Source organism: Coccomyxa subellipsoidea (assembly GCF_000258705.1).
Source record: "Coccomyxa subellipsoidea C-169, whole genome shotgun sequence".
NCBI lineage: Eukaryota > Viridiplantae > Chlorophyta > Trebouxiophyceae > Coccomyxaceae > Coccomyxa > Coccomyxa subellipsoidea.
In genome coordinates, this window is record NW_005178034.1 from 1,507,494 (window position 1) to 1,526,533 (window position 19,040).

Genomic DNA, 19,040 nt, shown 5'->3' on the forward strand with positions numbered 1-19,040 from the left:
GAGCGTTCTTGCGGTCATGGCACACCCACACCGCCTTCTTTCCACTGCCGCTGGTGAGCTTGTCGAGATCCAGGTGCTCATTCTTGGTGAGGTGCAGCTGCGCAACCAACTCCGGGTGCTCATCCTTCAGCAGGCCCCGCCTTGAACGGTTTTTGGCACAATTTACCTGCCGGCACTTTGGACAGCCAGTACCAGCAACTCTATTATATACTCTTGCCAGCCAGGGGCCATGCTGGGGGCACATCCAGGACACCTTCTTATGGGAGCTGACGCCAATCTGCTCAGGGTCCAGGCTTTCATTGGCTGCATAATCCCAATGCGCCATCAAGTCAGGCTTTGTGGTTGCCAATGAGCTGCAGGTGCAAATGCCTTGCCCACAGCAGAAGGGACAGCCGGTCGGGTTGCCTGCCTTTGCGCGGTGTGATATTCTTGCCTCCCACTCATGTGCTTTGCCGCATGACGAGCAGGGCGTTGGGCACAGCCACCAGACCTTGGCATTGCTTCCTGCAGTGAAATCTTCAGGCCACTTCTCGCCGTTCTTGGTGGGGTGCCACTGGCAGGCAAGCTCCGGGTGAGTGACTGTCAGGGAAGGCTTCTTGGGCAGTGGAATCCTCTGTGATGCTGCTGATGCTGCATCAAGACATGAAAGCACATTCAGCACTATGTGGCTAGCCTTGCTCTAGTTAGGGGTAGAGAGGTCCAAAGAAGGGAGCATGCATCAAATCTATCTTTTTGTCTTGTTCCTAGCACACCTGTACAGCTGGTTGTCATCCTGCTTCTGCATCTGCCTGATCTGAGCGAGAAGCACGTATTCGTTCCCTGGCCTGCAAACGCATGCAAACGTCACAGGAATCATTCACGATATTTTTTACGATTTTCCAGTACATGTCTTTTGTAGAAATCGCACCGAGCCGTCGCGGGAATATGGCAGCGGGATGGGCTGTCAATGCCCTGAAGTTCAAAGCAAAGCTGAAAACTCCTTATTGAGCAGCATTCTTGACCTCAGCACATACAAGTATTCAACAAGTACGGAAGCACTATCGGGGTTATCTTAACGCCGTTCTCCCTTGCCCGAGCAAAAGTATTTCTTAGAGATGATGGAGCACGTGGAGCTCATGTGCTGCATGTGACCAGGACTGAGGTGTGATTGTACTGAATCAGATCTACGGGTGCGGGTCAACCTTTTTGCGATTGCCCTCGGATTCCGGGTGATGTGAACACCTGGTGCTTTACTAGTGCCACTGCCTCTACCTATCAATAGGCCAATATGAAACTCAGGCATGTGCGTGCATGCATATGGGTCACCATGAGACTGTTGCACAGGGGACTTGACCTGTCAGCTCACTGACATGCTGCCACACCATGCTGTACGGAAGCACTATCGGGGTTCTCTCAACGCCGTTCTCCCTTGCCCGGCAAAATGCTACACCAGACTCCACCATATATGCACTCATCTCAGGAGAACCATCCTGTGCCACAGTGTGACTCATGAGCATCCCAAAGTGGCAGGATTTTGCAGAAGCTCACAGAATCCTTTCTTGCTTAAAGCTCTAAAGCTCGGCATGCATGCCGGACCTGGAGAAGTCCAAGTCATCCTCCTCCTCTTCCCCTTCCCCATCATCATCATAGTAGAACACTTCCTCGTCTGGATCCCTCTCCGGTGGCGCCGGGGGCCCCACCACAGACTCTCTGTTCCCCTTCTCTGCTGTGATCTTTGGCTCCTCAGCGTTAACAGGCTCCGAGGCTGCCTCGGCCGCGCTCTGCGCCGCGGCAGCCGCCTTCTGGCCGGCAGCAACCTGATCCGCCACCCCGCCATCCGTGTTGATCAGGGCGCTCTCCAGCAACGACGTGTTGACCCCCAGTCCCTCGCCGACGTCCTTTATGGCCTGCTGCAGGTCCGCCATCGAGCTTTCGGGGGAGGACCCCCCCTCCGCCGCCACCGCCGGATCCTCCTCACCACTGGGTGGGGGATCCGCCTCCCCCTCGACGGCAGCCCCGCCGTCGCCGTCCCCCTGCGCCGCGACAGCCGCGGCAGCGGCGGCCGCCGCTGAGTCAGCGGCCAGCGTGCAGAGCACGTGGTGCACGGGGGCCTGAGGGGCGCGGAAGGCCGGGTGGGTGCAGAGTTTAGGGGTGGAGAAGGTGAGCCGGTACTGGCAGGTGGCCGTCTCGCGCATGCCGGTGATGCCTTCCTTGCTGGCCTCGCTGCACACGAAGCGCACCTCCGTCTCGCGCGGCTCCCCCGTGATGTCGCACGGCTCCCCGCCCTTGTACACCTGTTCAGCACAAAAAAATAACGTAAAGTAATTGATGCACTACCCTTTCGTGCACCACCAAACATCTGCCCCACATAAAGCTGGCATTCCTGACTTGCTCTTCAAGATTTTGGGTTACCCGTCAAGGTTGCTGCCATTGACCCGCTTAAGGAGGCATAAGCGCGCAGTATGCACAGAGGATTGCTACAAGCAAGATAGTGTCTGCTAAATCATGCGCATGCATTCGCAGCCGGTCTGAAAGTCAAGGAATGGAGCTATTTGCCCACCTGTTTGATGTACTTTGAGCTCACGCCGGCGACTGAGCTATCCTCATGCACCTCATCCATGTCTGAATCCTCCTCACTGTACTCCCCCAAGGTGTACTCTGCCACCACCTGATAGCAAAGGGAAATCCCAATGATTTAAGAGTACCTCTTAATGACGTGGTGCCAACAGCAGAAAGACCAGACTCAATGCCGCCATGGAATTTGCTTGAATGTGATCCCATCTCATCTGGTCGACACTTAAAAGAGTATGGGCAGAAGGAATGAGTTCATCAGTCTTCATCTATCACCGCATGGAACACTGCAAGAGGTTAAAGGCATGCGTCCAGATACATCAAGCCAAAAGCGCGGACAGAGCTGGTGCTGCTTTCTTTCTTTGGGAAGGCCAGGTTTCAATACAAGGCGCGCACCTTGTCAATTTCTTTGTGGAACTGACGCACGTGTCTTTTGTAGCACAGCTCGTACGTCCACCAATCGTCTATGCGGTACAGGCACAGCGTGTCCAGCGCCGACAGCAACTCCGAAGGACTCTTCTGCACAGCCGCCCCTCCCGCAATCGCCTGGGACAGATATTGTCACTGAAGAGCAGTGCAGGCCAGTGTGTGGGCCTAAATTCCTTTGCTGAGGTGCTCATTTTGCTTCTTCGTCACCACTTTTGTCACCAAAACCCTTAATTCGAGATTGCATATGCTCTGCAATTTAGAACAAAATTGTAGCTTGTGATTGTACTGTGTGTTTTACATCGTGGATCCCAAGACCGGCACTCAAGGTGCATGGTTCTCTCACCAAGCTGTCTGCGTTGCCCGTGTCATCCCCATCAGTGGAGTCGACCTCGGGGATGCGGCAGCTGAACTTGCGGCCATGCTTGTCCTTCATCGCCAGCACTCGGGCCCATCCGGGCGCCGGTCTCTCGCTCCCCCCTCGGCCCACATCCAGGGCCACTACGTACTGTGGGTCCGTGACCTCAGACGAATAGCTCGGCAGAGTGTCTGCATCAAAGGTGTCGCATTTAATGTGGGTCGACCGTGCTTCACCTGTGTTCATCTTGTAGAAAGTCGTGGGATCAAGTGGAGACAATCACCTGTGAATGTCTCCACCGTCTGGAGGATGGTAGCAGACCGACATACGAATAGGATACAGCTGGTGATCAGCATACATCCTATGATGCCAGGTGGGCCTCCCAAGCATACTTGTCTGAAGGCCATGTGTTTGCATCCACTCAAGCGGCGCTTGTTTGTAGCGTTGGACACACCAATGCAAGCAAGCGCCTCAGAATATCACCATCGCGTCCTTACAATGATCATAATTTCCTCGGGTACAGACAGGACAGAGCATTTGGGATATTAGCAGAAACGATGGTCTCAGTAGAGATCACGATGTCAAACCATTTGGTGTAAATCAACCAAATCCGGCGTTGGGAAGCATAATCAATGTCTCAATTGGACACTCTTCAGATGCAAGGAGAGCAACGCACAGGGAAGCCTGCTTCCCACCACCTGCTCACGTCACTGCCACATCACCGCCAGCGTGGCACATGATCGTCTTGTCCGCCCATCACAGCAACTTTCGAGAAGAAATTTAGCAAAGAAGCTTGTGCCAGAAGACCTTTAATAATAGATTTAAGCAGCTATCATCATGCAGACCTCTTCTTTGCAGTGCACGCACAGCGAGCTGGTTTCAACACCTAGCCGCAGTGTTCGTATTCTTCCCTCGGCATTCATGCCTCGCAAGGTATGGCACAGAGACTTACTTTTGTTTACATTAAATTGATCAATTGCAATTGAAGGAAGTTTGGTCGCGCGGTCTGACATGGAATTTCTTGACAATGCGCAGGCTTGCAGCTCTGGAAGACCGAAAGTTCTGGCTCGGGTTGCACAACCGTCAGTGGTAATAACCCAACACAGAAAACGTGACACCGAATGCTTACAACATGTTTGAGGTTCCAGGCCTCCACCTTGTATTTACGATGCCCCTCCCTGCTCCAGGGGAACGCCCAAGCCTTGGAGAGCGCGGTGCTTCAGCAGAGGGAACAGAACAGCGCAGAGGTGGATGAGCAAGCAAAAAGCAATGCCTCCACAAGCGGCACTGATGGAGAAGATCTGGCTGTTGAGCTCGCAAAGATAGCAAATGATGTGAAGGTAGCTCGCAGCTAAGACTATCATCATGACATTGCTCCCTTGGCACGTATTAGAGATCCGTGCCACCTGCATTGAAAGCATGGATCCTCTTAAGAGCAGTCGCTAAATCACAGCTGTCACTTTGCAGGGAGAAGAGATTTCAGTGCTTCACGTGGCCCCCTTGGTCTACTGGACATCCTATCTTGTAAGCTCCTCACCTTTGGGGCTTTTGCGTCTTCTGAATGAATTTTGAAGATGGCACATGCCTGTCTGCATGCTCTTATGCCTGAAATGAGGTGTCTATCGTGCAGGTGCTTGTGACTGTGAATTCCAGGCCGCAGCTGCAGGCCGTCATTGCCAGGATGGAACGCAGAGCCAAGGAGCTGGATAGAGAGTCGAGCTTTGTGTCACGTGGAAGGTGCGTGCTTGCCTGATAAAAAAGCTTAGCGCTGGACACCTCGTTGCTTTCTGATGTCAGTGTTAGTCCTCACCTCTACTCCGCATCAGACACCAGTTAATAGGGAAGCTAGCTTGAGTAAGACAGCGCCGAAGCGTAGTGCTGTCTGCATCAAGGGCATTCTGTGCAGGCAATTTGTGGCTGACAGATCATGTGCAGAACAAAGCAATAAGTCCAGCTTGGGCTGCCGCATGCGGAATTAGCAATGTAGATTTTCTGGCGTGCAGCATGTGATGTGGTGTGGCTTGTGTACAGGAGTGCTTGGGAGGTGCTGGACTTTGGGGATGTGGTCGTGCACATTTTTACTCCGGACCAGCGCGAGTACTATGATCTTGAAAGCTTTTACGGCGCAGCCGAGGAAGTTTCACTGCCATTCATTTCAGAGCAGCGTTCAAGCCCTGACTGGGCAAGCCAGCTGCGCTAGATCTGTTTCACAATGGATGATGTTTGGACAACCCTGTGGGAATGCAGGAACTTCTAGAATCAAGATCTTGAAGGCAATCGTCTTTTTGCATGACCAGGCCAACGCATGACTGTAGTCTGCATTTGTTTTGTGGATGGGCATCCTCTAGAATTTGAGAACAGAAACAACACTAACACTGATAAAAAAATTATGGAGATGCCAGATGCCTAATCTGCATGTCCTCCATCTTGGGCCAGTTGCTCCCGTTGCTGTTCTTGCATCAACTGCACCAAGGCTCGCTGCGTCCGCCGTTCCAGCTTTGCCAGCTTCTTTTCCACGTCTCGCCTCAGATCCCAGTTGGCCTTCTTTGGCACTACATTTAACAGGACATCGCCCTGCAAGGCAGAAACCCCAGTTGGATCCAACTGTAGGAAGACAAGCACATCATACCAACAAAGTGAAGAGCATGCAAAACTCGTGTGGCTCCTTCCAAAGAGCAAGTAGATTTACCTCTCCTTGTACTTCCTGAACAATGCTCGGCTCTGGGACGGGCTCCTGGTACTCTGGTGCCTGTGCTGCCTCGATTGTCTGGTGCTCTATCCTGTTGTCTTTTACTGCGTAATTCCTGAATTTCAAAACTGGCTCATCTCCTTGTGCTGCTGAAGTGGATGGCTCTGTGGCGTCTGCTGATGCAGCTGCATCTCTGAGAGCTTTCAATCTGGCTTTCCTCTCTCCAGGTGTTTCGGCCATTGTGTAAAATACAAAGCTCCTCGCAACTGATCAGTGCTGTCACCGATGAAAACAAACTCACACTATGAGAGAGGCTGTCGTCAATGCTGCTTTGAGATGCAGTTGTAAACTTAAGAAAGAGAGTCTGTCTTGCGAAAACCTAGAAGGGTGATAATAGTTTCAAAGTGACCTGGGGGGTCTAATCCTGGGCCTTATGCCATTCGATTCACGGCAGGCACTTGCCATCAACTCCTGCTCAAGGGGACGTCAGAGCTTGAGTCCTCCCTTGTTGGTCTGGTTCAGGTCATATTTGTCGATTCTATAGATGCGTTGACCATTCTTGTCCCGGAAAAAAGACGACTTTTTAGCTGAAAAAGTCAACGACGTGTCGGTGGAGACCAAGGGACGTGAGAGTGACGATCTGCGCCGGGTCGAGGGTTGAGGATCCACTTTAAGGTTTGTCAACACAAGATCGTGAGCCAAGGCAGCGTGTTTTCGCCGCTATGTTGAACGCAAGCGAGCTTCTTCTTGGTACCGCAGGACTGGTACGGGCCCTCCATGGCTTAAGTATACGATCTTTCTATCCAATGCATACTATTATAAGTTGATTGTCTATCTGACTGGCACTCGTATGCCCTGTTGAGTTTGGAGTTCCGCGTTTCGGATCCGCCGGCAGGATGAATAAGCTACAGTACTGTGAGTACCGCTATGACGTAAAAGCACTTCTAATGCGATCACACTGGCATGTAGGAACTGATGCAATGGACTACCACGAATGACACGGTAATGGTTTCGGGCAAGCCACCATTACGCGATTTGGGCTCTCCATCCATCAGCTACTGGAAGCTCGCAATGGCGCTCGTAGTGCTCTTTCTCACATGGGAGCAAGCATATTTTCTTGCCAAAAGGTGCTGCACATGTAGATCCGAGCACTGCGCACGCCTCAAATGTCACACCAGCAGCTTGTATTGTTTTCACTGAATCCTGCCCTGTGCTGATGCAACCTGAGCAAGGTCTCCGGACACACACTTGGCGCATGTCTCAGTGATGCATTGTTGCCTGCTTAATTTTGCTCTGTGCAGGACTTCACCAGATCTTGCAGGGGCTTGCCCGGTGTCTCGGGCATGTGCTGAGGAGCTTAAGTTGAGTGCATGCACATGTTGAGTGATGACATGATTGATAGGCTGCAGATTTTTGTAGGCCCCGCGGAAGTGGATGCAGACGCTCTGCGTGTATGCCCTATGGCCTCTGGCTTTGGATTCGCCGACCTTGTAATAATAATAATGAGTGCAGGAGGCGGAGGTCTGGCAAGATGCTGCCGGGGCCGTCATACGCAGTGCCGCTGGTGGGGGGCGTCGTACAAATGGTGCTGGACCCCTACAAGTTCTGGGAGGACCAGCGCAAGGCCGCCTTCCCTGGTGCGCGCCCTCAACTGCTGCCCCGGCTCCCACACATTTCTGTGGCAGCCCATCATCACCTGACTTTAATTAGTTAGCCCGACTAGGATAGCACCTGAGAATATGGGGCCAAAGAGATGCGCCCTGCGCAAAATCAAATTGAGCAGCAGAGTGTGGTTCTGGGGAGCTTGAAACAAGAGCGAAGTCAAAGATAACTTGGATTAGCGACTAGAAATTCTTCAAGGAAGCACTTACGTGCAGACCACTCTAGTTTGCAATGAAAGCACTGCTGAATGTGCAGGCACTGAGTAGCAGAAAGTGTTGCCAGTGCCATTTCATTTTTGCAATCCTTCCAAGGCATGCGCATGGCGCAGTGGGGAATAACCTCTTCTCTTTCACCGATTGACAGGCCGGCCAATACTCGCGCGCAGGGCTGTCGTACAACTCCATCCTGGGCAAGCTGATGGTGTTCAGCACGGACGTGGACGTGTCGCGGCGCATGCTGTCGGTCAACGACGAGTCATCCTTACTAATGGCCGTGCACCCCTCGGCCAAGGCCATCCTGGGCCCCAACAATCTGGCCTTCATGCATGGCCCCGCGCACAAGGCCATCCGCAAATCTTTCCTCGCGCTCTTCACGCGCAAGGCGCTTGGGACTTATGTGGAGCTGCAAGACGGCGTGGTGCGTGCCCATATCGCCGACTGGCTCGCGGCCGCGCAGGGCCGGGAGATCGAGATCCGCCACTTCATCAGGTGGGGTGCTGCCTCCAACGTCCCTCTTGAAGCTTGTGACTGCATGCTGGATTGCTGCTCTTGTGCACGTTTGGTGTTCTGCAGGTCTGTGCCCTGGCATTGTTGGAATGCCTCCCTTAGATTCGACCGCCCATGCAGACGAGCTTTCTGGTCCAGCTCAAGCAGTATGTGATAGGTCACATAGGCTCAGGACCTCCGGCGAGTGCCAGATTCAGCAGGAGCCTGGACAGTAGAGTGCACAAGGAAGGAGCTGCGCAGATTGGTAAGATTATGGAATCTGCGCAGGGACATGAACGCGGCGACGTCGCAGCACGTGTTTGCCGGGCCGTACTTGGACGACGGCGCGGAGAGGGAGAAATTCAGCGCAGCTTTCATGGACATGACTCAGGTGCCTGTCTCTTCTCCCAGCCTGCTCTGAACTTGGGAACACTCTCAAAGACTCATCTGCTTGTGTGCCTGAAAGCTTGCTGCACCAGCAATGCAACCAAAACACTCAGCTTTTCTTCACCTGGGCACGATCAGAAGAGAATTTCACATCCATAGCTTGTGGGTTCATCAGACAGCCTCTTTGTCCATTGCAGCTGCTGTTGGCAATTTGGTGAGTAACTTGAAAATTAAAGTGAAAATTTTTGAATCTGGATTCGAAATTCTGCAGGGGTTCCTGGCGTTTCCGCTGTGCCTGCCAGGCACTCAGGTGTGGAAGGGCAAGCAGGGGCGGCTGTTCATCCTGGGCGTCCTGCGAAAGGCAGCCGCACGCAGCAAGGCCGCACTGCAGGTGCAGCATCCACTCAGCACTTTCACTCGTAGGCCCTCGGTTGTGGAAAAGCCAAGCATGCACGTGCACTGTACATTTGTTCGGCAGGTCATCGGCATTCTGCATGTAAGATTAGCAATGAAGTGTCACCCCCTCCACGTTTTTGCATTGCAAGGTTTGGTTGTGTGCGATTTTAGATTGTGTGCACTCCTGGCATGAGCTATTGACTCCAAATTACATTTTTTCGCTCATCTCTATCAAATGCAAAAAATAAATGGGAGCAGGCATTGCTGGGATGGCCTCCAACGCTGTGCGCAAAGTGTCCAGTGGCACCTTTAGCAATTTCTACATGCTCGCACTGCAGAGCTCCTGAGTTGGGCTTGACAGGACCAGCAAGGCATCCTTTAAGGGATCCAACAGAAGTTTGTACAGGCACCTCTGAGAACCAGCATACATTGGGCGCACTTATAAGCTGGGGGTTGTGATGCAGGCTGGAGTGGAGCCGCGGTGCCTGATGGACTTCTGGGCGCTGCGCTGCCTGGAGGAGATTGCAGAGTCCGAGGCGGCCGGAGAGGCGCCCCCCGGACACACTAGCGATGAGGCAATGGCGGACACTATCATGGACTTTCTGTTTGCCAGCCAGGACGCGTCCACCGCCTCGCTCGTCTGGCTCACTGCCATCCTCGCCCAGCGCCCAGACGTCCTCCAAAAGGTGCGCGCATGCTGTTTTTGGCTTATGTCATTATTCTGCGCCAAACTAGCCAAATTCGGCATGGGAGCAGGCTATTCCTTTAGCGCTGGAGATGCAAATGGCAATTCCTGCACATGGAACGCCCTGTGCACATCTGCAAAGCCTATCAAAGCACCAATCTCCAGATCTTTGCCCCTCTTGCTGCCTGTTGTTGCCAATCAAAGCTCCCATGTCATTGGAAGCTGAACACGCTTGCGCACAGTCCTGGGCAGTGCGCTGCGCAATGCAGCCCCTTCTATAGGGGGTCTGTATCTGACACAGCCGCCTGTTTGTGGCAGGTGAGGGAGGAGCAGGCGCGGCTGAGGCCAGAGGCGAGTGCCACGATTACGGGCGATGTGCTGAATCAGATGACATACTCGCGCCAGGTCGTGAAAGAGGTGCTGCGCTACCGGCCGCCCGCCCCCATGGTGCCCCAGGTGACTCATCTTACTACTTTATGACACTAACAAGGCTGATCATAGCATACTCATACTCATGTGTGGCCCCGGATGGTGGGCGGTGTAGTACTGAGCTTCGTGCCCACGGTTGACTGGGTCTTGCGTGGACCTGACGAGTCCATCACCACGGGCAGAATGTGTGGCAGCCGTTACGAAGGCCGTCTACAGACGCACCTTGCCCCTGGCAGGAACAGCGTGCATTGTCATACTTCTACAGCATTACCGCTAATGTGATTGGTATCCCCCGACTCCTTATACATTTAGTGAAGGCCACTACTCTGGCGTGGTCCCGCCCTGTGCATGCCATAGATTGCGGCTGAGGCTGTCCCCATGGGTGGCAATGCACATGAATCCATAGTGCACTAGGTGCTCTTCCATGCCAGCCTGAAATATGACCACAACGGCACCATCATACCATGTGGTTGTGCGGAGACACCCGATTGGCATGCTGAGTGACCTGTGCTTGTAGGAAGATTGAGGCTTTGTGTAGAGTTAAGGGTGTTTTGTGCTGCCTGCGCAGATCACTCAGGCGGAGTTCCCTCTGACTGAGGACTACACCGCTCCCAAGGGGGCGCTGCTCATGCCATCCCTCATTGCTGCCTCCATGCAGGTATATCTTGCAGCTTCTTGTGAAGTTTCAAGGGACTGATGAGGGCTTGCTCATTGTGCTGTGGAAGACAGCACATAAGACCCGCAGCTCTGCTGGAGCAGTGGATCCCTGAAGCGACAATGTGCAAGTTTGCGATTGTGCGCAGTTGCTGCTGATCTATCTGAAGGAAGTTTGGCGTGCTGCATCCTGAAGCAAGATGCGGCGTGTCGCGGGCACTTTTTTGAGATTTGTGGTACCTGAGTCGCATTTTGAAGCAGGAAAGTGAAGCAGGAAGTTGCCAGTCAGCAAGGGTTGAGGGCCTTGTGCCGTAATTCCTTTTGGTCATCTCCTGTGTGAGGAAACTCATTCTCTGTTCGTCCAGCTAAAGAGCCTTCCTTCTGCACTCTCTATGAAGTCCCTGCTGGAAAGTGAGTGAGTGAAATTGAGGACTCAGAAGGAAAAGGCTGCGATGCAAGAAAACTCACATGTCTCGGTCTCGTTACTAGAAGAATGGCATGAATGGTCCAGTTCAGTCAGCCGAGTCCCTGCCAGCGTCTCGTCACACTGTGTCTGCAAATTCCAATGCAACTTCAACTTCAACTTCAACTTCAACTTCAAATTCAAATTCAAATTCAAATTCAAAGCGTGGGTTGCTGCGCAGGGCTTCACGGACGCGCACGCGTTTGACCCGGACCGCTTTGGACCCGAGCGCAAGGAGGACATGACGTGCGCCAAGAACTTTCTGACGTTTGGGTGTGGGCCGCACTACTGCGTGGGCCGCGAGTACGCCTCCAACCACCTCATCGTCTACCTGGCAATACTGGCCACCAGGTGCGCCCCATTCAAATGAGTGATATTGGTGTAGAGCACGTGACTAAAAGCAGGATGAGAAGAAAAGGTACCTCCAGTGCCAAAAAAAGCTGCCCAGGCAGACATGCAAGCAACAATGCGGCTGGCATACCTGGTTTGGTCTCCAGGAGTGTATCAACAATTTACATGCAATGTTGCACAACGCAACTACCATCAGCACAAAGTTTCCTCTGCCAGAGGCAAGGTGCGTCTGCAGACAAGCTGCATGTGAAGGTAGCGGTGCCACAATTCCTGCACCTTGCTGGACTTGCCAGATCAATGCATACTGTGATTATATAATTTGATGTGTGACACACCCCAGCAGTCAAACACCTGATACCACCAGGATAGATATCATACTCCTCACAGTGCAATACCTAGTTTAGCTGTGACACAGTGTAGCAGTCAAACAGCCTGGCCTTGCTCTTCATGGGCTATTCTTCCAATGTTGAATTCTTTATTTTTATGGGTTCCCAGCATCTCAACGCCAGGTGCGCTGCGGAACGCCAGTTGTATACCAGGCTGTGAATGTGTAGCCCTTCTCCTGTTGTTGAGAGCGGGCAATTTTCAGCCATGGCTTACGCTTACGATGGCATCCGTCCTGTAGAGATGGACCAGGCGTTGCACATTCATAGTCTCATACGTGGCTGCGGGACTCGCGACGAGTGACCTCTACTGCAGACAATTCATTTGGGAGTCAAAAAATGTCATAGCACCGTCAAGGCCATTCCTAAGATGTGGGTGCTTGCGTGGCTGCTGCAGCTGCGACTGGACGAGGCGCAGGACTGAGGCATCGGCGGATGACGCCAGCAACTGGCTCTACCTACCCACCATCTACCCCCATGACTCCCTCATAACCCTGCACCCTAGAGGGGCACTGAGCGCTTGAATGGGCCATTTTTGGGCCTGCTCCACAGCAGATACTTTAGAAGACATGCAGCAATACTGAAGCGTGCACTCTCTCAGCTGGCTGTCCTGGAAAGGGGTCATGGCAGCCTCTGAAAATGACAGTATGGGGCAGAAGAGGAGTTGGCAAATTCACACTGGAGGCAGAGGCCCTGCATCGGCAGATGAAGCAGACTGGTACTGATATCACTTGAGAGTGGGAACCAGCACGCGTGAGGACAGATGATTAGCCTGTTCAGTAGATTGCGCCTCTAATATCTGGCTCGCGCCAAGCATGGTACTTCCCTGGACTGCTGCTTGAAGCACATATATATATCGGCATGTTCTATGCTGGCAAGGATCAGGCTTGTTCTGGTGCTTTGGGCGTGCTGCCCTCCTGCATTTTATTAAAAGAAAGACGCTGAGCAAAGACACAGTACTTTTCAGCTTCCACCTATTTTTGCACGGTGAGAACTGGCCACAGGCTGATAACAGCTGTTCGTATGACGGGGACACTGCACGCCCCCTTCTTGAAGGTCTCGGACAGCTGACTGAATTACCTAAGAGCTGCTGTTATGGCAAGTGGTTATTTTTAAGGCCTGGCGCCTTTTGGCAGCCTTGCACGTAGCAGAATTGAGACACATAATCAGTGATTTTGATATTCGAGTGGTCGGCCACATGCTGGCTTATTGTGACAGCAATGCGAGATCATCTGGACGTCCAGGGAGCAGGTACAATTCTGAGATATTCCTTTATCAGGTGGTGGCATGATGTGGCGATGATTATGGACAGTCATGCCTGCACAGCCCTCTTTGGGGCATTGCAGAGGTGTCAAAGCACACATTGGTGCACAAACCATAATTTATTGCGCATATTCTTTCTACGTGGGGTGGATCTTGACGTTGATGAGCAAAAACTGCTGTCTCAGGAGTTTAAAAAAATTGTTATTTAGTTTTGTTAAGTGGTTGTCCCCAATGTTCTAGTGTAGATTTAGATGACGTTCCCATCAGGACAAAGTGAACTTGTTGGCAAGACTGGCTTCCTTATGCGAAGAGTATGTCGTGCTCATGGTTTTGGGCAACAAAGTGCCGTCCATGTATACATAGCCGATGAGACCATGTGAGCATGCATGACTGTAGCAGACGTTGAGTGGGTTTGTGCCATGCCTTTTTGTCTATATATCTAGTCGAGGTCGAGCATGGTCCTGAAGTCAAAGACATGTGATGTTGCCAATCGATATCTTTGGTAGCGTAGCTTGGCAGGACCTTTGCATGCATGCGACCCAGTACTGACTAGCATGCCAGTTGGAGCCTGCACACAGCGTGTTTGGGGTTGACAGTTCAAACTTGCAGACCAGCACCTATGCCAAAAACCACTTCTTTGTAGTCTAAAGAAGCAGGTGCAAGGTAGTGTGATTGTCAGCTTAATAAGGTGTTACAGATTGAATAGACATCCTATTGGCATGCATGCAGTCATGAGGATCAACTACTGCAATGTGCATCCCTGCCCTAAACTCCAAACAACTCAAATCACATTCACAGCTAGCTCACACGAAGTGTGAAATCCAGTGCCTTCTTGATGTCAACTTCAGCGAGTCCAGATTCAAGCTATCAGAAATTGCAGTGCGATGGAGTTCCAAGAAAAGTGCTGGGACATGTTTTGCGCACACTTTCCAAAATCTATTGTTAATTGACACACAGAAATTTTGAGGACTTGCCTACTTACCATAAAACACTGGACCAGCACATGGTGGCCAAAAAATCCTTGAGACCTAGATTATTCCATCCTGCCAAATGGGCACCTCAGGGGACATTTGATGATCCATCCCAATACATTGATATGTGCCACGCCTTACAAAATGCTACACGTGGATTGTTGCAAGCCCAGCAGAGACAGGACTCCCTGCACCTTATCCTACCATATTTTACAGAACATTACAAATGTTACAAGGCCACCTCGTACGTAGAAAGCCCATTCCAGAATCAGATTTGCCTAAAAGGGGGATTTTAAATCACCAGATCACCAGCCCCGAATGGGCGGCACTGGGTGCAAAGAACATCCTCACGCATATACGGCAAAGAAGCCCAACCCCAGCACTAAGCTTGTCAAGAGCCTTGCTACGAGCGTCAAAAACGGGACTGCAAAGATGAACTTCATGCAAGCTTGTCAAGAGCCTTGCTAGGAGAGTGCCACACAGCACTGCAAGCAGGGAACCCCATGCAAGCTTTTAAGCGATTACTGAGAGCGCGCCAATGCAGGACTGCAAGCGGGAAACCCCATGCACGCTAACTAAGAGCCTTACTGGGAGCGTGCCAAAACAAACTCCATGCGAGCCAGGGGTTGATGCCGGGGGAAATGGCTAGATGTACAGGCGCTGGCGGCGCAGGATTTCCTTGCGGCAGACGGGGCAGCGGGAGAGGCGACGGCTGCAGCGGCGGCACATGCATGCGTGGCCGCAGGGGATCAGCGCCACCTGGACGTTGCGGATCATGCACACGTTGCACTCCCGGCCGGGCACGCCCAGCTGCCCGGCTTTTCGCCTGCCGGGCAGCCCCTCCTTCTCCACCACATCCACCATCCCATCAGCCGCCGGCGCAGGCTCCTCGGTCCCTTGCTCCCCCGGCAACGCACCCTCGCCGCTGTCTGCGAGCGACGGCTGCACCGCGGCGCCGGCGCGCTCGGCTCCAGGGGCGTTCCCGTCTGCGGCAGGTGCCGGCAGGTGCTGACGGTCCTCCAACTGTGTGAGCCCCCCGAAACCCTCATCCAGCACCCCTGCCTCCAGCGCCGCTGCCACCGCTGGCGCTCCCTCGTTCTCATCAGCTTCCAACTCTGCAGGCAGCAAAGACGTATGACAATTGCGATATGGGATGGCCTTGTGAATTGTCAGTCTTTTTTATCCTAAGTGACCACCAGGCAGCCCTCCCTTTCTTTGGAGGTCCTGGGCATCCGGCCTGCTGACATTCGGTATGTCAGGCAGTGCCTTTGTGTAAATGATGCCCTGGAAACTCATTGGGCGAGCTAGTGCTCAGCTTCTTGTCTTCTTGAGCTTGGTAAGCACCCAACACTGCCCGCAAAAACAATGCTATGCCTCAAAATGCCAGCTGCTGAATTACTCTGCGGAATATTGGTAGTCGTGCCCACTTGAAAAGGACCCTGTAGCATCCAAGACCCCAAGCAGCCAATATCCAGTGCGACTGACTATCACAAAGAAGAGGTGCAGCACCTGCGGCCATTTGGCTGGCGCGCTCGTCGCCGCTGTCTTCGCAGTCGGTTGTGTCCTCGGAGCCCACGCTGCCGTCGTCATCGCCGTCGATCTGCAGCACCAGCGGCTCCCGCAGCTGCTCCCCGTTTTCGCTCCCCTCGTTCTCTGCGACCCCCCATTTACTTTCTCAACACCCCCCTTGCAGCTCTACCCTAGGGGGACTCACTTCTGCCATCACCGATCCAGCAGGGCACTCTGCTGTGCCAATTGGTGGTCCCAAGGAGAGCAGCACACAGCAAGATGCAGGGGTACAAGAGGTCACGGGTTCAAGTCCCGAGGTTGTGCGTCTTTTTAAATTATTTTTTGAAGTGAGCGAAGCGCGCCTGCGGAGCGCATCTGGAAGAAGCGGATGAGGCGGTTGATGGCCAGCATGAGGAGCGAGAGCGCGGCGCAGCTGCTCATGATGATGACTGACACCAGCCACTGCGGCAGGCCATGATTCATGCCGCCTCCCTACAATATACAACCACCCCACCCTTCAGCAATCCAGGCGCTCTGCCAACATCTGCTGCATGCCTCTTCCCAGGAGTTCTACTGCATGCCATATAAGGCGCTTTTTGCATGTGAAAACCAGGCACCCCTCGGGCATAACAAAATCCCGATGGAGTGCAGATAACGGGCTTATCTTGCAGCGTTAGCATGATGATGTTGGCATCCCCTTGTCCTCCGACTTGTCTTCGTGCATGCCTATTTTTGCCTTCGGTCCAGGGTGCAAAGATATAACCGCCGGGGGTAATAATCAACGTATTAGATAATGTCCACCCCTGTTGTCGGAGTCTCCAGGGAACAAACAGCATCGAGAGAGGGTGTAGGGGGCGCGCACAGGGATGCCGCAGTCGGGGCCGGCCCAGCCGGGGCGGCACTGGCAGGAGCCGAGCGTGCAGATGCCGTGGCCGGAGCAGAAGTTGAGGTCGTCGCACAAGTCCATCGGGTGCACAGTATCTGACAGGCACATCTTGCAGCACTGCGCCGGCCCTATCGGCACAAAGTCCCCCGTCCGCGTTATCCTGCGCCTCACATGATACATTAACACCTCACCAGACATGGTGAATTGTGTCCGCATCCTCACATTGCATGGACCTAGCTGTGCGCTGCAGTGGAGCCATGCAAAGAGATAGAAGCACTGGAGGCATAGGCACCCTTCTCGTGCTTCCAAAGTACCTTTGCAGCGCTCCAGAGCCATCTGCCTCTGCTATGCATTTTACCTTCTTTCTCACCTCGTCTTTTCCCTTTTCTATTTTATGTCCTGATAGCAGCGCCACCAGCAAACAAAGGAGACTGAGAAAAAGATAGGAGGCCGCACCGCCAGTGGTCGAAGCCGAAGAGGAGGCGGTGCGTGGAGAGCCCGCCGCAGTTGATGTCATTGGAGGCCACGCAGTCGCAGCGCTCAAACTCCCACGCGTCCCCCGTCTCCAGCAGCAGCGAGGGGGTGCAGCACGCCGCGCCCCCCATCGGATAGTACGCGTCGATGCTGCTCGACACCAACACCGCCTGCTCCCACCCTGCAGCACACCGCATACGGCATATATTTCAGCTTGATCTGTAACAATGGATATCGCAAGTTGCCAGCGTTTCTTGGCAAACTGACATGTTGCGAGCCGCCCTCGAAAGAGGGTGCGCTTGCAGCAATAAAATGTCAAACTCACCTGTGTGGCAGGTGTGCCCTTGTAAAACCAGAGCAGGTTGGGTCGGAAGCATGCATGCAGCTCCAGGCATGCATGCATGACAGGTAAGGCAGACAGAGGTTGGCTCCTGCGCAGTATGAGTACAAATTTACAGGAGGGGCCTTGAAGGGCACCTGTGACAATGCTGCTGCCCTGCTCCTCGCACTTGAGCGCCCAGGGGCCGCTGCCAGAAGACGCGTGGCAGCCGATGGACATGACCGCGACGGCATTGGCGTCAGGGGCGATGGGGGCCGCCGTCTTGGGCAGCTCTGAGGGCAGGCACGGTCGGCAGCAGATTGCATGGGACAGCGGCACCAGACCTCCGCCACTCAGCTGCAGACATTGCAGACACCCTTGCTTAGCCAGATGGAGTGGACATAGTGGTATCAGCACTTCTCAAATGGGTTACGCAAGCCATATCTGGAATAGTAGCGGCAGGAACAACCTGCAGCTCCACTACGGATAGCAGAGTTGCAAAGGGACAAAAGTCCGGTTGGATTCCTGGATGGGAATTGGAGTTGTGTATGCAGTGATTAAGGTGAGATTGACAAGAGATCGCACCCAAGATCCTTCACGCTCAAAGCTGGAGATGAACCAGCCTTCCTTGTCACAGGACAGGCCGTTTGGAGCTCCCCCAGCTTTTTCGCACTCACAGAGTGTCATTTCTGTGGATATGCCGACGTCTGCATGCACAAAAGCACCTTACACAAGTAATGACACCCAACGAAGTTGGGCTAAAACTGTAAGAGAAGGTGACGACATCAAGGGGTATAGCTTTCGCACCTGTCTGATTCGAAAATGGGGAGAGGCTCTCTGAAAGCGATTTCACATCCATTGGAATGACAACGTCATCGTCTGCTGCGCGGACTACGAGGATACAGATGAGCAAGCCCAAGCAAGACAAGGCCAGAGGGTTTTGAGTTCGAAATGGCTGCTTCAAGATAAAACACACTTTGCCTGGCATTGATTGCCTCATAGTCGCCAACTATGTCTTCCAAGATGGCCTCTTGCCAGGCCAGGTTTGCAGACACACCCGCGATCAATGCTTGAACAGAACGGCTCCCAGAGGTCCAATTTTGGCGTTGGCTGGACCTTCATGCAGACACCTCGAAGTTCCCTTGCGGACGCCAGATCCATCCCAAAAGCAAGTTCCTACATCCCTGTGTACACTTTCTGTGTGTTCTGGAGTCGCTCAATAATCGGGCATTCGTGTTAAAGGCAAGTCTTCAGGGAGCAGGTATAGAATCCAGGGGGACCCAGGGACTTGATAGGGCACGGGGACAAGGACCTGTAGAGTCAAAATAGTATCACACAATTTTGTGGCACTCACTAAGCATCCGGGCGGTGCGTGCCGCCAGCCCATCCCTGGGAAGAAGACAATGAGGCTTTGTGAACTTATGTAAAGGGGGCTTCTTGCTCATTGAGCCTCATGCTGGCCAGTGAACCCTTGCCTGCCC

At 53.2% G+C, this 19,040-nt stretch overlaps 7 protein-coding genes across 7 annotated transcripts; 3 read left to right on the top strand and 4 right to left on the bottom strand.

Moving 5' to 3' along the window:
• Nucleotides 1–2,046: 2,046 nt before the first annotated feature.
• On the bottom strand, nt 2,047–3,977 carry COCSUDRAFT_24068 (hypothetical protein; the record flags this gene model as incomplete). The annotated part of the gene is made up of 5 exons (XM_005647333.1): nt 3,618–3,977; nt 3,323–3,525; nt 2,947–3,096; nt 2,540–2,647; nt 2,047–2,273 (listed from the first exon to the last, which is right to left on the bottom strand). Coding segments are annotated over exons 1-5 (810 nt in total), but the record flags the coding sequence as incomplete, so codon positions are not given.
• A 147-nt stretch (nt 3,978–4,124) lies between these two features.
• COCSUDRAFT_33406 (DUF143-domain-containing protein) lies at nt 4,125–5,727 on the top strand. Its single transcript, XM_005647334.1, has 6 exons — nt 4,125–4,267; nt 4,370–4,423; nt 4,522–4,674; nt 4,802–4,858; nt 4,965–5,071; nt 5,366–5,727. Exons 1-6 carry the CDS (start codon nt 4,256–4,258, stop codon nt 5,532–5,534), a joined length of 552 nt encoding a protein of 183 aa, XP_005647391.1. The 5' UTR covers nt 4,125–4,255; the 3' UTR covers nt 5,535–5,727.
• Nucleotides 5,728–5,740: 13 nt separating this feature from the next.
• On the bottom strand, nt 5,741–6,263 carry COCSUDRAFT_16114 (hypothetical protein; the record flags this gene model as incomplete). The annotated part of the gene is made up of 2 exons (XM_005647335.1): nt 5,741–5,908; nt 6,036–6,263. The coding sequence occupies 2 exons, from the start codon at nt 6,261–6,263 to the stop codon at nt 5,741–5,743; spliced, it is 396 nt and encodes a 131-aa protein (XP_005647392.1).
• A 220-nt stretch (nt 6,264–6,483) lies between these two features.
• Nucleotides 6,484–12,661, top strand: COCSUDRAFT_29437 (cytochrome P450, C-22 desaturase; the record flags this gene model as incomplete). The annotated part of the gene is made up of 11 exons (XM_005647336.1): nt 6,484–6,787; nt 6,993–7,150; nt 7,536–7,660; nt 8,071–8,392; nt 8,678–8,780; nt 9,048–9,167; nt 9,637–9,858; nt 10,176–10,313; nt 10,855–10,944; nt 11,585–11,754; nt 12,535–12,661. The coding sequence occupies exons 1-11, from the start codon at nt 6,746–6,748 to the stop codon at nt 12,659–12,661; spliced, it is 1,617 nt and encodes a 538-aa protein (XP_005647393.1). The 5' UTR covers nt 6,484–6,745.
• A 573-nt stretch (nt 12,662–13,234) lies between these two features.
• COCSUDRAFT_33407 (hypothetical protein) lies at nt 13,235–14,082 on the top strand. The gene has a single exon (XM_005647337.1). It carries the CDS (start codon nt 13,452–13,454, stop codon nt 13,638–13,640), a length of 189 nt encoding a protein of 62 aa, XP_005647394.1. The 5' UTR covers nt 13,235–13,451; the 3' UTR covers nt 13,641–14,082.
• Nucleotides 14,083–15,016: 934 nt separating this feature from the next.
• Nucleotides 15,017–16,094, bottom strand: COCSUDRAFT_63974 (hypothetical protein; the record flags this gene model as incomplete). The annotated part of the gene is made up of 3 exons (XM_005647338.1): nt 15,017–15,486; nt 15,881–16,022; nt 16,086–16,094. The coding sequence occupies 3 exons, from the start codon at nt 16,092–16,094 to the stop codon at nt 15,017–15,019; spliced, it is 621 nt and encodes a 206-aa protein (XP_005647395.1).
• A 116-nt stretch (nt 16,095–16,210) lies between these two features.
• Nucleotides 16,211–18,595, bottom strand: COCSUDRAFT_66423 (hypothetical protein; the record flags this gene model as incomplete). Its single annotated transcript, XM_005647339.1, has 6 exons — nt 18,367–18,595; nt 18,145–18,266; nt 17,718–17,916; nt 17,223–17,421; nt 16,743–16,926; nt 16,211–16,372 (listed from the first exon to the last, which is right to left on the bottom strand). Exons 1-6 carry the CDS (start codon nt 18,557–18,559, stop codon nt 16,211–16,213), a joined length of 1,059 nt encoding a protein of 352 aa, XP_005647396.1. The 5' UTR covers nt 18,560–18,595.
• Between the last annotated feature and the right edge of the window lie 445 nt (nt 18,596–19,040).

Bases quoted from the DNA above. Each gene is read 5' to 3' on its own strand.
- COCSUDRAFT_33406 (XM_005647334.1), top strand. The intron at 4,675-4,801 runs GTAGCTCGCAGC...GTCACTTTGCAG, and splicing joins AGATAGCAAATGATGTGAAG to GGAGAAGAGATTTCAGTGCT. The intron at 5,072-5,365 runs GTGCGTGCTTGC...GCTTGTGTACAG, and splicing joins AGCTTTGTGTCACGTGGAAG to GAGTGCTTGGGAGGTGCTGG.
- COCSUDRAFT_33407 (XM_005647337.1), top strand. From the start codon at position 13,452: ATGCCTGCACAGCCCTCTTTGGGGCATTGCAGAGGTGTCAAAGCACAC.